This window comes from Hemiscyllium ocellatum, chromosome 2, assembly GCF_020745735.1.
Source record: "Hemiscyllium ocellatum isolate sHemOce1 chromosome 2, sHemOce1.pat.X.cur, whole genome shotgun sequence".
NCBI lineage: Eukaryota > Metazoa > Chordata > Chondrichthyes > Orectolobiformes > Hemiscylliidae > Hemiscyllium > Hemiscyllium ocellatum.
Window position 1 is genome coordinate 27,202,065 of NC_083402.1, and position 13,603 is coordinate 27,215,667.

General features: G+C 41.6%; 1 protein-coding gene across 8 annotated transcripts in view; it reads left to right on the forward strand.

Moving 5' to 3' along the window:
- The window catches only part of LOC132822044 (teneurin-3), an 822,914-nt gene that overhangs the window by 624,361 nt on the left and 184,950 nt on the right, over nucleotides 1-13,603 (forward strand). For all 8 annotated transcript variants that reach the window (XM_060835055.1, XM_060835070.1, XM_060835085.1 and 5 more), the window contains one exon: nucleotides 2,440-2,678. In XM_060835055.1, coding sequence (XP_060691038.1) covers nucleotides 2,440-2,678 — 239 coding nt within the window. The remainder of the gene's footprint in view (nucleotides 1-2,439; nucleotides 2,679-13,603) is intronic.

The following is a 13,603-nucleotide window of genomic DNA, read 5'->3' on the forward strand; positions in this document are numbered from 1 at the left end:
CGCGGTAATGAATTCACCACTCTCTGGCTAAGAAGTTTCTCCTTCTCTCCATTCTAAAAGGTCTTCCCTTTACTCTAAGGCTGTGCTCTCGGGTCCTAGCCTCTCCTATCAATAGAAAAATCTTTCAAACATCTATTCTGTTTAGGCCATTCGGTACTCTGTTTGTTTAAATGAGATCCCCCCCCCTCATCCTTTTAAACTTCATCGAGTGTAGACTCAGAGTACTCAAATGTTCCTCATATGTTAAGCTTTTCATACCTGGGACCATTCTCGTGAACCTCCTCTGGACACACTCCATGGCCAGTACATCCTTCTGGAGATATTGGGCCCAAAACTGCACACAATTCCAAATGTGGTCTGACCAGAGTCTTATAGAGCCTCAGAAGTGCGTCCCTGCTATTATATTCAAATCCCCTCAAAATAAATACCATTGTTGCATTTGCCTTCCAAACTATTAACTCAACCTGCAAACTTACAATGAGAGATGCTGAATGAAAGATTCCCAAGTCTCATTGCACTTTAGACTTCTGAATTTTCTCCCCATCTCTCTTCCAGAGGTACCGAGGTCACCTAACGAAGGGACAAAAATCCAAAAGCTTGTGATTTCAAATAAACCTGAAGGTCTATAACCTGGTGTTGTCTGACTTCTGACCTTGTCCCACTCAGTCCAAGACCAGCACCCAAAATCATAGGTACCAAGAGGTCAATTGAAGAGCTCTCAGCAGTACCTGATCACAGAAGGGCCAACCTTGAAGACATTGGTTCATTTCCAATGGCCTGTGTTTATATCCACAATTGCAAACAAAGTATATTCATGAGTGAATTACATTTTCCAACACGTTTTGTGAGACAAAAATTATTTTACTTGACTGGCTCATTAAGTTTTCCGAGGCAAAGAATGCAGGAACTGAAGAATTAGTGCTTGTCTCTGATGTTCTTTGTTCGTGTTGACCCACTGTCAAATTATATGCCCACATAATCTTGAAACAAATAGTACCACACACTGCTGTTAAAATTCAACTGGATTCACCGCTTTAAACACTAATTATCACAAGAAATGCTGATGAAGAACAGCAGTAGGGTAAGATAGTGTATAATGTAGAGCAGATGTTTGTGTGGAAAGCAGATGCAAGCAGGGAATGTGTGTGTGTGTGTGTGTGTGTGTGTGTGTGTGTGCGTGCGCGCACGCGCACGTTGTCCCTGCACGCCTCTGTGTTAGATGTTTCCCATCACGGAGGTGTCCCAAACCCAAACAGTGTTTAGCTTGTGACTGCTTTTAAGAGGACTCCAATATACTCACCCAAAAGCAACTTGTGTGGTACAGTGGTATCTTCCTGCTGCCGGGCCACGATGCCAGGTTTCAGATGGCTGTCATCATGTGTCTGAATAGGTTCAGTGAAATAACTATACTTGACTATGAAGAGGGTCTTGTGACTCAATGGTAGTGTCCCTCCTCTGAGCCAGGAGGTTTCTGGTCCCACTTGCTCTGAGTGTGTAATAATGTCTCTGAGCAGATTGACTCAGGAAATGTCTACATTCAACTACTGATTACCACTTAACACTGCTGGGAGGTTCAGAGTTAAAAAGACGAACCTGACCTCCCTTTCATCAGATGCACCTGACTGCCCCAAGCTGATGAGAGGGAACTTGGCATTATCTCTAAACTTGCCTTCGACTTTAGTCTGATTAAAAAGGCATATATCTCAGCTGGACACCCGTGCTACACAACACAGAGCCTAGTGCTGAAAGTGCAGAACCATTTACGTGAGTCCTGATGTAGATAAAGTCAAGCCTTTTTGTGTTGCTTGTTCTATTCAGTCTCAAATTGAGATGTTTTTGCTCAGGACTGAACTCTTCCTTTGTAACACTTCAATGCAATAGTTGAAAACATTCAAATGAACAGCCAATAATTCTTGCAAAATATTTTTATGAAAATTAATTTCATCAGGTGTCTGATTTTGTCGAAAAAGTTGAACTGAAGTCTCTCAGAATTATTCTAAAAACTCTTTAGCAGTTAAACAATTATTTGGAACTTTTGTGTATGTAGAACTAAAGTACGTGGTTACAGATTCTTAAGGCACTCAAAGCAATCATTCTCTGGTAAAGTAGAATTGCTGTTCTTGCCCTCTCCTTATTAAGGAAGAATGTTATGTGTGTTGGGTAAATATTTCCATTCATTCAGTGTCGGAGATGCCTTGTGGAGTACTCTGTGTGTGAACACTCCTGTAAACCTGGAGTGAGTGTTTTTTTTTATCCCAATGCCATTACCAAGCCCTTCAGCCAGCTTCAGTTGCCTTTTCCTTCCTGTGCACATCAGCATGTTTGTACACTCCGCTCACCTGTGCGAAACCCCGTGCACTTTATCGCTGCGCGCCATTGCTGGTTTCTGTGTTTTGCTTGCATTTCCTCATATTCCTTCTCCACACTTTCTCTTTCCAGGCATTTCCTCTTCAAAACCGGAACAGGAACGACGCCATTGTTCAGCACAGCCTCGCCTGGTTACACCATGGCCTCAAGTGCCGTCTATTCGCCACCTCCACGTCCACTGCCGAGGAACACTCTTTCCAGAAGTGCTTTTAAGTTCAAAAAATCGTCCAAGTACTGCAGTTGGAAGTGCACGGCCCTGTGTGCAGTTGGTGTGTCAGTCATACTGGCGGTGCTGTTATCTTACTTCATAGGTAAGTGCTCAACCCCACATCATTAGTTCGGTTGTGTTTTTCGATTGTCTCTGTAGGAAACAGACGTGATTTCTGAATGATTTACAGCATTATTTATATCTAAAGGTCACTACAAAATTGGAGAAGTTGTTATGATGTTTCCAAAAGGTCTGACATCAGTGATCCGCTGGAAGCTTTCTTTCCCTTTGGGGAGAACGGTCTCTGCTATTGTTTCATTTTGATGGCTTCCCTTGTGAGCTCTGTTGATATTTGAAGATGTCTAGTGCATGACCCAGTCACTTACTGAGTTGATGGCTGTACGTCAGCCCAGATTGAAAAACAAAGTAAAAGTTACCAAATGCTCAGAAACAAGAAAAGTCCCACCTGTGTAGTTTATTGTTAGATCCTGGAATCAACCAGGTTTTCAGTCTACTTCCCTCTCAATCAGAAAAGTTTGGAATTTTACATCAAAAAATTCAAGCTGTTGTGCAAATCCCAAAGTGAATACAAAATAAATAAGTCATGGACAGATCAAGGTGTATTTATTATTGTCATTGCTGTATATTTTTAAAGGAAAATGCCATTTGTAGTGGAAATGATGGATATATTCCTGCACTTGTAATTCTATCCATGTATACAAGATTTAGCAATGTGCATTGTACATCAATAGTCTGATGTTGCCTTTATAATCTCCCAGTCAGTTTGCAACAGTTATTCTCTCTGCCTCAAACTAGGGCTCAGCAAAGCAAGGCAAGGGTCTTGGTCCAAATTGCTGAGTCATTGCACATGTTGGGCAATATAAATGTGCAAGCATCTAGTCAGCCTTAACTAATGATTCCCACAGATTCATGTCCTCCTGTCACTTACTGTCCAATTTCAACTCATGTAGAATGGCTACTTGGCTGGAGGCTAGGGAATAGCCAGCCCTTGTAGATTGCAGATCTGGAATTAGTCAGAACAAAGGAATATTATATTCCAGTCTCATATTTTCCCACCTCACCACTGGGAGGTCACGTTCAATTCCAGTTGGTTATTGGAAACAGAATGCGATGTCTCAGGACACAGATTCCCAGATTTAGTTCAGTTACAAGATGTTATTAAAAAGGAAAGTATCTCCAGAAACAGATTACTAAAGCTGACAGTCTGCCACCCCGAGTGTGAAATAAAAATCTGTGCATGTGTGAAGTAGGAAAGTAATTTTGTTTCATTGCAAGCACTCCCCTGCAGTCCAGTGGAAAAAGGCATTTTGGAAGGTGATGGTGTAATGGTAATGTCCCTGGGCTTCTAACGCATGCCTGTGTTCTGGAGACATAGATTCAAGTCCGACAATGACAGAAAGTGAAATTTAAATTCAGTAAAAATCTGGAATTATAAAGGGAGCCTAAAGATGACTCTACAACATTGTTAATTATGGTTTAAAAAAATGACAGCCCAATTGGGTCATCAATGTCTTTTTAGGAAGGAGGTTTCCTGTCCTTGCCTGGTCTGGCCAATGAGATTGACTCTTAACTCTCCTTAGGCAATTAGGGATGGGCAATAAATGCTGGCCTAGCCAGCAATACCCATATCCCATTAGTGAACAAAAAAGTTGCTACCATATGATTTGACTGATGTTTGAAAGATTGGCTTTGATCGGACGTATTTATGTGAGAAAGTATGTTAAAAGAAACATGCAAAGAATGAATTTTAATTTATTTAACATGAGAGAAAATAATTCTAGAGTACAGTTCCATGGACAAACATGGACGCCCAATCCTATAATCAGTACTGAGATAGATAACTAACTCAACTCCTTTTGATGTCTTTGGTTGAGAGTTGAATTTTGACGAGGACGTCAGGAGGGCTGATGTCCTGGGCTTCAAAATATACTGTCATATTAATTACAGCTAATGAGGCTGTGATTTCACATTGATACTTGCTGCTTTGAACACCATGTAACCTCTGACAGTTTTTGTAGAAATATGGCATAAATTATTATTACTCTCACATTTTCAAACGGAGGACAAACAGAACCCCAAAGCTGGCACTGTGTTCTCCTGATGAATACATTTGCCAGCTGGCTGCAGTTCCTCACAAGCTATCGAATTGTCAGCCTTACTAAGAGATATACATTCTCGCCACAGTCCCTTCACTCTCAGACGCTGTGCGCTATTCTTGGTCATTTGTTTTCACCGGTCCTAGCAGCACTACTCAGAGGTTAGACACCAATGTTGTAATTTAAGCAAAAGAAATGAATCCTGATCTCGTTATCTAAGAAAAGCTATTCGGATCTTGGATATAGTACAGAGAAGGATCATTGGGCTGATCCCATGTCTGGAGGGATTGTCTTTTGAGGAGAGGTGAGGCGAATGGACCTGTACTTATTAGAATTTAGAAGATTGAGAGGAAACCTTATTGAACCATGCAGGGTTCTTGGGAGTGGGGGAGGGGAGTGACAGAGTAGATGCTAAGAGGTTTCTTTGTGTGGAGGAGTCTGCATTCTGTTCTATTAACCTGGTGTACTTATGTGAGGTATGCTTGGTATGGATAGCACACAAAGCAATATTTATCACTGGATCCTGGTATGTGGTGACAATAGTAAATCAAATCAAATCAATTCAAGGACAAGCGTACATAATCTCAGAATAAGAAATTGTCCAGTTGAGAGAGAAGTGACGAAGATTTGTTTCACTCACAGAGTAATGAATCTGTGGAATTCTTTACAACGGAGGGATGTCAAGTATATTCAGGCAGAGACAGATTTCTAATTATGAAGGGAATTAAGGGTTATGGGCAAAAGGCAGAAAAGTGGGGTTGAAGATGATCAGATCAACCATGAAGTCATTGAATGGTAGAACAGACTTAAAGGGCTGAATGGCCTACTGTGTTCCTATGTCTGATGGTCCTGTGGACTCAGGTCACATTAATCAAAAGCTCTGACAATTTTAAGACCCACAAAATAAAAGGATCTTCTATCTGTCAGGTTTTTCTGAGAGCAAAGCAAAGAGGTTTGTTAATGGTGGGAATACCACGTACCAGGAATTTCCTCAGAGCTCCATCAGTCGTTGCCATAATCCATCACAGTGCAGAGAGTGTACTACACATCTGAATAGTTTACATTAACAGAGCAGAAGCTGCTCTGAGGAAATCCCTTGACATTTGGTCAGCTCTTATTGGCCTTGTACAATTTAAAAGTACTGCAAATAGCTGAGAAACGGTCATCCTCTGCCGTCATTTGTCAAAGGTTCAGCTCAGTGCTGCCTTTCCAGTGCTAACCATAAAGGGATAATGTTCCATAATCTCGGTGGCTTGGTTATTTAAAATTCTCAGTCCCAGAGGCCTAGTGTGTCAATCAAACCAAGAATCTCAATAAGTAATTAGTGCTATGTGGTGTAGTTTAAAACCTCTCACTCAGAGATGTCTAATATATCCTTAGATAAGGCAGGGATCCAAATATTCTTGTAGATTTTAAGGGACTTGCTTTTCAATGAACCTCCATGATTGGGAGAAGAGGAGCCCCTCTATGGACCCCACATGTTGAATTCCATATTGTCTTTGTCAACAACAACATTGACACCAATAACACTTGTTGCTTTCCAATACTCATTTGTTTTTATACCTTTTCAGTTTTATTTTGAAGAAATTACTGGATGGATACTTCAGGACATCTCTTTCCATATAAAGAAATAGAAATGTGTATTTAGGTGGGATCAATTGGATACTCAGTCAGAATGCTGTTCTGATGAACATCGCAATCTTGTGCATAGCAAGATCCCATTAACAGCAGTGAGTTGTGGCCATCTAATCGTTTTGGTGGAAAATAAATGTCAGGCAGGTCACGCTCACATAAGACCATCAGATATAGAGCAGTATCAGGCCATTCTGCCCATCAAGTCTGCTATTCAATCATGGCTGTTATGTTTCTCAACCCCATTCTACTGTCTTCTCCCTGTAATCCTCAATACTAATCAAGAACCTATCTATCTTCCTCTGTCTTGAATACACTCAATGACTCCACAGTCTTCGGTGGCAATGAGTACAACAGAGTGCCCACCTTCTGGCTGAATAAATTCCTTCACATCTCAGTTGTGAAGGGTCATCCCTTCACTCTGAGGTTTACCCTCAAGTCCTGTTCTCTCCAACTAATTGAAACATCATTTCCACGTCCACTCCATCCAGGCCTTGCAGTATTCTGTAAGTTTCAAGGAAATCCCTCCTCCCCCATCATCCTTCCAAACCCCATCGATCATAGCCCCAGAGTCCTCAACTGTTCTTGCTATGACAGTTCCTGCTCTTCAAATAATCATCTAAGGTTTAAATTACCCCCTCCTCCCTTGCCCGCAGCCAGGAATCAGCATGATGAAATGGATTCAGCCCCTTCCTGGCTTTTAACCCAGGGTTTCAGAGCCACCAGCTCTACCTGAAGTGCAGCCCCACAGTGTGTTTTGCAGGCATCTGAGAGAGTCTGTCAGATTAACCTCTCATTGTAAACCTTCCAACAATGCAGCACACAGATCAATGTGGCACTGAAGCATCAATCTTGAAAATGTGACCAATTCCCAGGGTAAAGTTTGAACACATTAGTTTGAGGAAATGGTGCTGCCACTGAGCTGTGAAGATGCAATAGCTTTAAGAGGTGTATTTTATTTTGCATATTTTCTATTAAGAAAGGTTGAGACAAAGTTAACGATGGTCAAATCCACACCAATCATGTAAAGACCTTGTGAGGCCTTAGAATTTTTTTAAACTTCAAACAGAAGCAGCATGAAAGGCTGGAGTCAAGCTCCCAGAGAACCAAGATTTTACTTTAACTTTCAGTAGCTGTTGGGGTTTGGAAGCTGCTGTATACCACTCCCTACAACAACAAAACACTTGGGTTTTCTCCATCTCTCTCTCTCTCTCGTTTTCTCTTGATGTCCTTTCCTCCTGGACTGGAGAATTTCATGTGAGACAGTCTATTTTACTGAATTTGCCTTTGCCAAGGGTGTATTTATGGGATGCTACTATGTTGGAACAATTGCTGTTAAGTAGTTAAATAATTCATTATTCTGTTAAGTTTCCCAATAGAGTTAAAGTTAGGCCAATTCTCCTTTCTTTTGTTTGTATGGTAACTGTAGCCTAAGAATAAACTGTGTTTTGCCTCAAGCCTGATTGTTTGATCAATCAAGTTGCGTCCAGAACACACTGCCTCACACTTGCTTTTAAACATAAAAAAAAGTTGTGTCTAGGCTTTCTTCTTAATGTATTTTGAGGGAGTTGGGTTGGTCCATATCAGTGCCCAGTGACATTTTCTGCATTTAGTAAGAGAAATCCATTTGAATTTGAAACTAAACATTTTTGTTGTCAAGCGAAACAACAGTGTAGATGGAGTTTGATATAAGCTCAGTATTTGGGCTGAGCTGGCTTGTAAGTGTGCAGTTGAGTCCAGTCCATGCTGAAGGACATCGGGGATTGGTGTTTTCTGCTTGTTTTAGGTGCACCCCTGTAGTAAGCCAGTTTGATCGACTTGCCAGAGGAAGCTAAAATTTGCACTCACAAGCCATCTATTTCAATTGTCTTCTTGGGCATATTTATGTAACATCATTTCACTTATGTACTGGTTTATTTCCTCAATGCACATTTCAGTGGAAGGAAATGTAATTAGAGTCACAGCAAGCTTCAGCTGCAATTTCTGTTTATGCTGGGAGGAATGAAGCAGAGTAAAAATTTAGGGCTGAGTGGATATCAGGTACCTGCTCTTGGCTGCGTAGGCCATTGCTTCTTGAGGACAAGGTATCAGCTTCGTTGCATTATGTTCACAGCTAGCATGCAGTGTACCTTTAAGGCAAAATCTTACGGTTGGATCATGGTGTCAGGATGTGACTGTGGATAGTAAAATCTCCATCTGACTGAGTCCTCTTGCATTGTGATGCGCTGAGTGAAGTGTGCACCAGTTTTGATCTGAAACATACAAAAAACGAACAAAACACACCCGGTTTGGAATGCACTGCTTGGAAGTGTGGTTGAGGCAGGTTCAGTTGAGGCATTCAAGAAAGCTTTGTAAACGGTGTACAGCAATAAAGGCTCAAGGCAGAAGATTAGCACTAGCTAAGAAAACAGGAGCAAGAACAGTGGCCCAAATGGTCTCCTTCCGCACCATAACAATTCTGCAAATTGCTTAATGTTAGCTGAGAAACACAAACGTCTCCCCCCAACCCCCACCACCAATTTTTGTGGTATGTGTAGGTACTGAGAGCTGTCATAAAAGCCGATTGATTCTTTCAGGACTATGTTACACCCATCTCATCAAAGTTAGCTTAAGTTTCACCACATCAGCTACGAATGCCTTGCTGAAGGTAAAAAGCAGATCACTGCAGGTACAGGAGATCATGAGGGCAGCACAGATCTGTGTAAACAGTTTAATAAAGAAACAGTACTTGACGCCAGGTATCACATCAAGCCTCAGCACCTGCAAAGTGGTCAATTGCCCTCAGGAAAGTTGAGAAATTGTTGAGAAGCATTGCTAATACACTCATTATATAACAGGAAATTAGTAGCCTATTAGAATAATTTCTTCAAGATATTCTGTGTTACCAGAGCCATCCAGAGTCAATTTCATGCTGATAGCTAATGAACTGAATAGTGCAAGTTCAGTCAGTACCAGGGAGACATAATGTTCAGAAGCATGGCTAATTTGTTTGAAGAGTGAAGAGTTTAAAATAAACTGAAGCATTTGCAGCAAAGTTCTGCCACCCCCACTCCCCACCCCCAACATGAAGCATTAGGCTGCCTCATCCTCTCCACTAATCCTCACTCCCACCCCACCACAAACTCCTCTGTATACCCCTAGTCACTTAACTGATTGTAAGGGTATTTTCCAATGGATCCTTAATTGTGGCCTAATGATGCAGGTAGGAGGTGATTGTGATAGGGCGGAGGGGAGGGTGGAGCCGATATGTAGGAAGGAAGATGGATACCTAGGACAATTCAAGAGGGTGGTGCTAAGTTGGAGGGTTGCCAACCACTTCATCTCCCCCTCCTGCTCTCCACAAGGACATGTAAATCCTGGGCCTCCTCCACCATCAAATCAAAGCCACCCGTAACTGGAGGAAGAATACCTGGGACCCTCCAACCACATGGTGTCAACATTGACTTCGCCAGTTTCCAAATCTTTCCACACCCTACCCCATCCCAGATGCAACCCGCCAACTCAGCTTGGCCCTCTTGACCTGTTCTCCCTACCCATCTTCCTTCCCACCTTTCTGCTCCCCCAAACTATTTCAATCACCTCCTACCTGCATCCACCTATTCCCATCCCACCTACCTTTCCCCCACACCACCCACCTATTTATCACTCAGGCCCCATCCCACTCCACGTTCCTGATGAAGAACAAATGCCCGAAACATCGACTCGTCTGCTCCTCGGCTGCAGCTTGACCTGTACTCGAGGCAGACATTCATTTTTGTTTCAGAATTAATCCAGTTCTTAGGTTCTCAGGATTTATTCCCATTGTTTTCTCTTCGCAGACTTATAACATGTAAACTGATTTTCACAGTGAGACTTGCCTTTCCTTGAGTTTAGATCAGAGTGGTGCTGGAAAAGCACAGCAGGTCAGGCAGCATCCGAGGAGCAGGAAAATCAACGCTTCGGGCAAAAGCCCTTCATCAGACCTGCTGTACTTTTCCAGCAAAAACTCTGATCTAACTCTGGTTTCCAGCATTTGCAGTCCTCACTTTGCCTCGTTGACTTTTTCCTTTCCTTGAGACTCTTGCTTTAGTCCAAGAAAAGCAACTCTTGATATTCAGAGATACTGAAGGAATGCCTCTACCCTCATTTCTGCACTCCTTCTGCCTCCTATCCCTTAACAATGCGAATCACATGGGTCTTGTATCACAGTAGAATTGTTAATTAGCTATCCTTAAATGTCCAACTGCCTTTCATCTTGGAACAAAATGCCTAGATTTCAATTAACAACACGACATTCTTAACACTTTTATGAGACCATGGAGTCTCGTAGTTTCCACTCTTAATACTCAGGTTGCTGCCTTTGTCTCCAATCATAAAAATCTTTAACCTTCTTCCCAGGAAAGCAATTCAAGTTTTCCTTTTATCTCTAAACAATCAAATAATCAAGGCTTACTGTCGGGCAGATTTCAGCTGAGATTACACAATCCCCTTTATTTTACCCTGAATTTAAAGATATAATCTCAAAATATAATAATCGCGTAAACTTCAGAATTAAAACAGAAGGCTTGTTGGTTCCTTTCCCTATTGAAATACAATGTAGACCAAGACAATTACAAATTTTTGTAGCAGCTTTAACTTCTAACTCAAACCAGCCATCCCCAATTTGCGTTCCACCCTCACTGGGCTAGATTATGACAGCCAGCCCTACTGGCTGGGAAAGCAGCAAACAGCCTGCGCGACCATAACTCAGCTGTTTAGTCAGGCTCACATCAGGGAGCTTTTTTGCTAAACATGCTGCTTGTATCAACTTGCTGCTTCAGTGTGAAGATTCTTTTGCAAGTTGCAGCCGAGGTGGGTCCAGCTCAATCCCTGAAAGAACCAGGATACAAATCGGCCATTGGAACACAACACTAAATCACCATTTGCAAGTTACAGTTCTGAGAGTGCAACAGGAGTGCAGTTTAAGGTTTGGCTGTGACAGCATGCCAGCAATTTACAATCTGCACTCCATTATCTCTGCATTAGTGTACTCAGCTGATCACTTCTTCATTCTTTAAATAGATCAGTTCCATCAAGCACAACCAGCATTTGCATTGTAGATCTCCAGTATTTCATTTTCTGCCATTCATGCCATCTTGGGCCTCCTGGCATGGTGTGGCAAGTTTCTGGACCCTGCAGTAGCCTTCCAGCATGGTGTGTCATTGGCCTAGCGTGGAGCCAGGGCCCAGTGTGGTAGCTTGGTGCCAGCGCAGACCGCTATACTGAGCTTTAATTTCTGTAATGCTGGACATTTTATTTCTCTGTTGTCTAAGAATTTGTAACTAGGTACTTTTGTATCTGTGTTGGCACAGTAATTGGTGGAGTATAAACTTTTCATTATGTTCATTGAGTACGTGTGACATTTCTATTTTTGACATTTGTCAAATAATTTGTCATTAGCATAAAAACATCATTTTGTTACCAAACAGTGTAACCCAGCTGAATCTGCTTTGAGCAACTTAGTGTCAGACATCGAACCATGATTTATTTCTAAGGAGACACCATCACATGTAAGGGACTGTTTGAATTTTGAAAATACTTATATCTTGGCATCCTTAGCTGTGTTGGCACCTCACTTCCTATATTACCGTATATACTCGAGTAAAAGTTGAACCCGTGTAAAAGTTGACCCCTATTTTTGCCCAACAAACCTAGAATTTTCCATAGAACTCATGTAAAAATTGACTCTAGTTCTTCACAGATAACAGATCAATATTTGTGAGTCAAGGTGTTAGCTTGTGCATCAATGTAATGGTGAGTAAATTAATTGTTTTCTCGTGCTGTTACATGTTTTTTTAGATTACTTACAGTGTGGAAACAGGCCTTTCAGCCCAACAAATCCACACCGACCTGCCGAAGCACAACCTACCCAGATCCATTTCCCTACATTTACCCCTTCACCCAACACTACGTGCAATTTAGCAAATTTTTGGACTGTGGGAGGAAACCGGAACACCCGGAGAAAACCCACGCAGACACGGGGAGAATGTGCAAACTCCACACAGTCAGTCGCCTGAGGTGGGAATTGAACCCGGGTCTCTGGTGCTGTGAGGCAGCAGTGCTTGCCACCATGCCGTCCATAAATTGATGTGCAATTCACACCAATTTGACACGAAGGTTTAAGACGCATCAGTTCAAAGTCCCTTTGTGTGCAGCTCAGCATACCATAATTCACTATGTTTTTTTAAAATTTGTTTAGAGATCATTGATAAGATATTTAGGGCTGTAGGATGAATTTCATTCCCCTCAAAAGTAGAATCCATGTCATAGTCGACCTCATAATTTAACTTTTAAAAAATTGTCTAAAAAAATTGACTTTTACACAAGTATATACGATATATGACAAAATAAATTGTATTAGCATTTGTTTATTGAGTCAATTCTTCTTCCTTTCTGGCCTCCAGCCACTCATCCAAAGACATGCAATGTTTGACGATTATGGTTTGTCACTGTCTATGTGGACTTTGGCTGCAGTGCTTCATCAAACCTTTGCAGGAGATTCCATCTACTGGAACTTCACACAATATATTATGGACAAATTCAGCACTGCTTAATGCTACAGGCCATTAGTTTGAAAACTGCAACCATCCAGAAGATGCACTATGCTGTACGTTCTGAGAATCCAGTGTACTGGAATGTTTGACGTTATATCACGAATACTGTGTCATTTCTTTTCAATGAGTTAATAGATTTCAGTGATCGCACTTAATGATTTGTAAAGTATGCATCTGCCTGGGAATTTCCTCAGAGCTGCACTGCCACACTCTGGAATTGCAACATCACTAAGTCAAGAACAGAGCAGGGCTTTAAACTGAATACAATATGGAACACAAGGGTCAGTCGGAACAAGGATACAGAATTGACTGAGCGACAGGAAGCAGGTAGTATTTTTCAGGCTGAAGGAGGGTTTTTAGTGGAGTTCCCCAGAGGTCAATATTAGGGCCCTTGCTTTTTCTAATATATATTTATGTTCAAGATTTTGGTGTGCAGAGACAATTTCACAGTTTACGGATTATATAAAAGTTGGAGCCATTGTAATCTGTAAAGATGACTGTGTAGAACTTCCAAGTGGATGTAGACATTGGTGGAGTCGGTAGATAAATGACAGATCAAGTTCAATGCTGAGAAGTGTGAGTTGATGCAATTTGGTGGGAAGAACATTAGGACATAAACAAAGAATGAGAGTACAGTCAGTTCCTGCTGTAACACAGTTGTTCTGTTCTCATGCAATCCTGTATTGTAAGAAAATCACATAACAGCA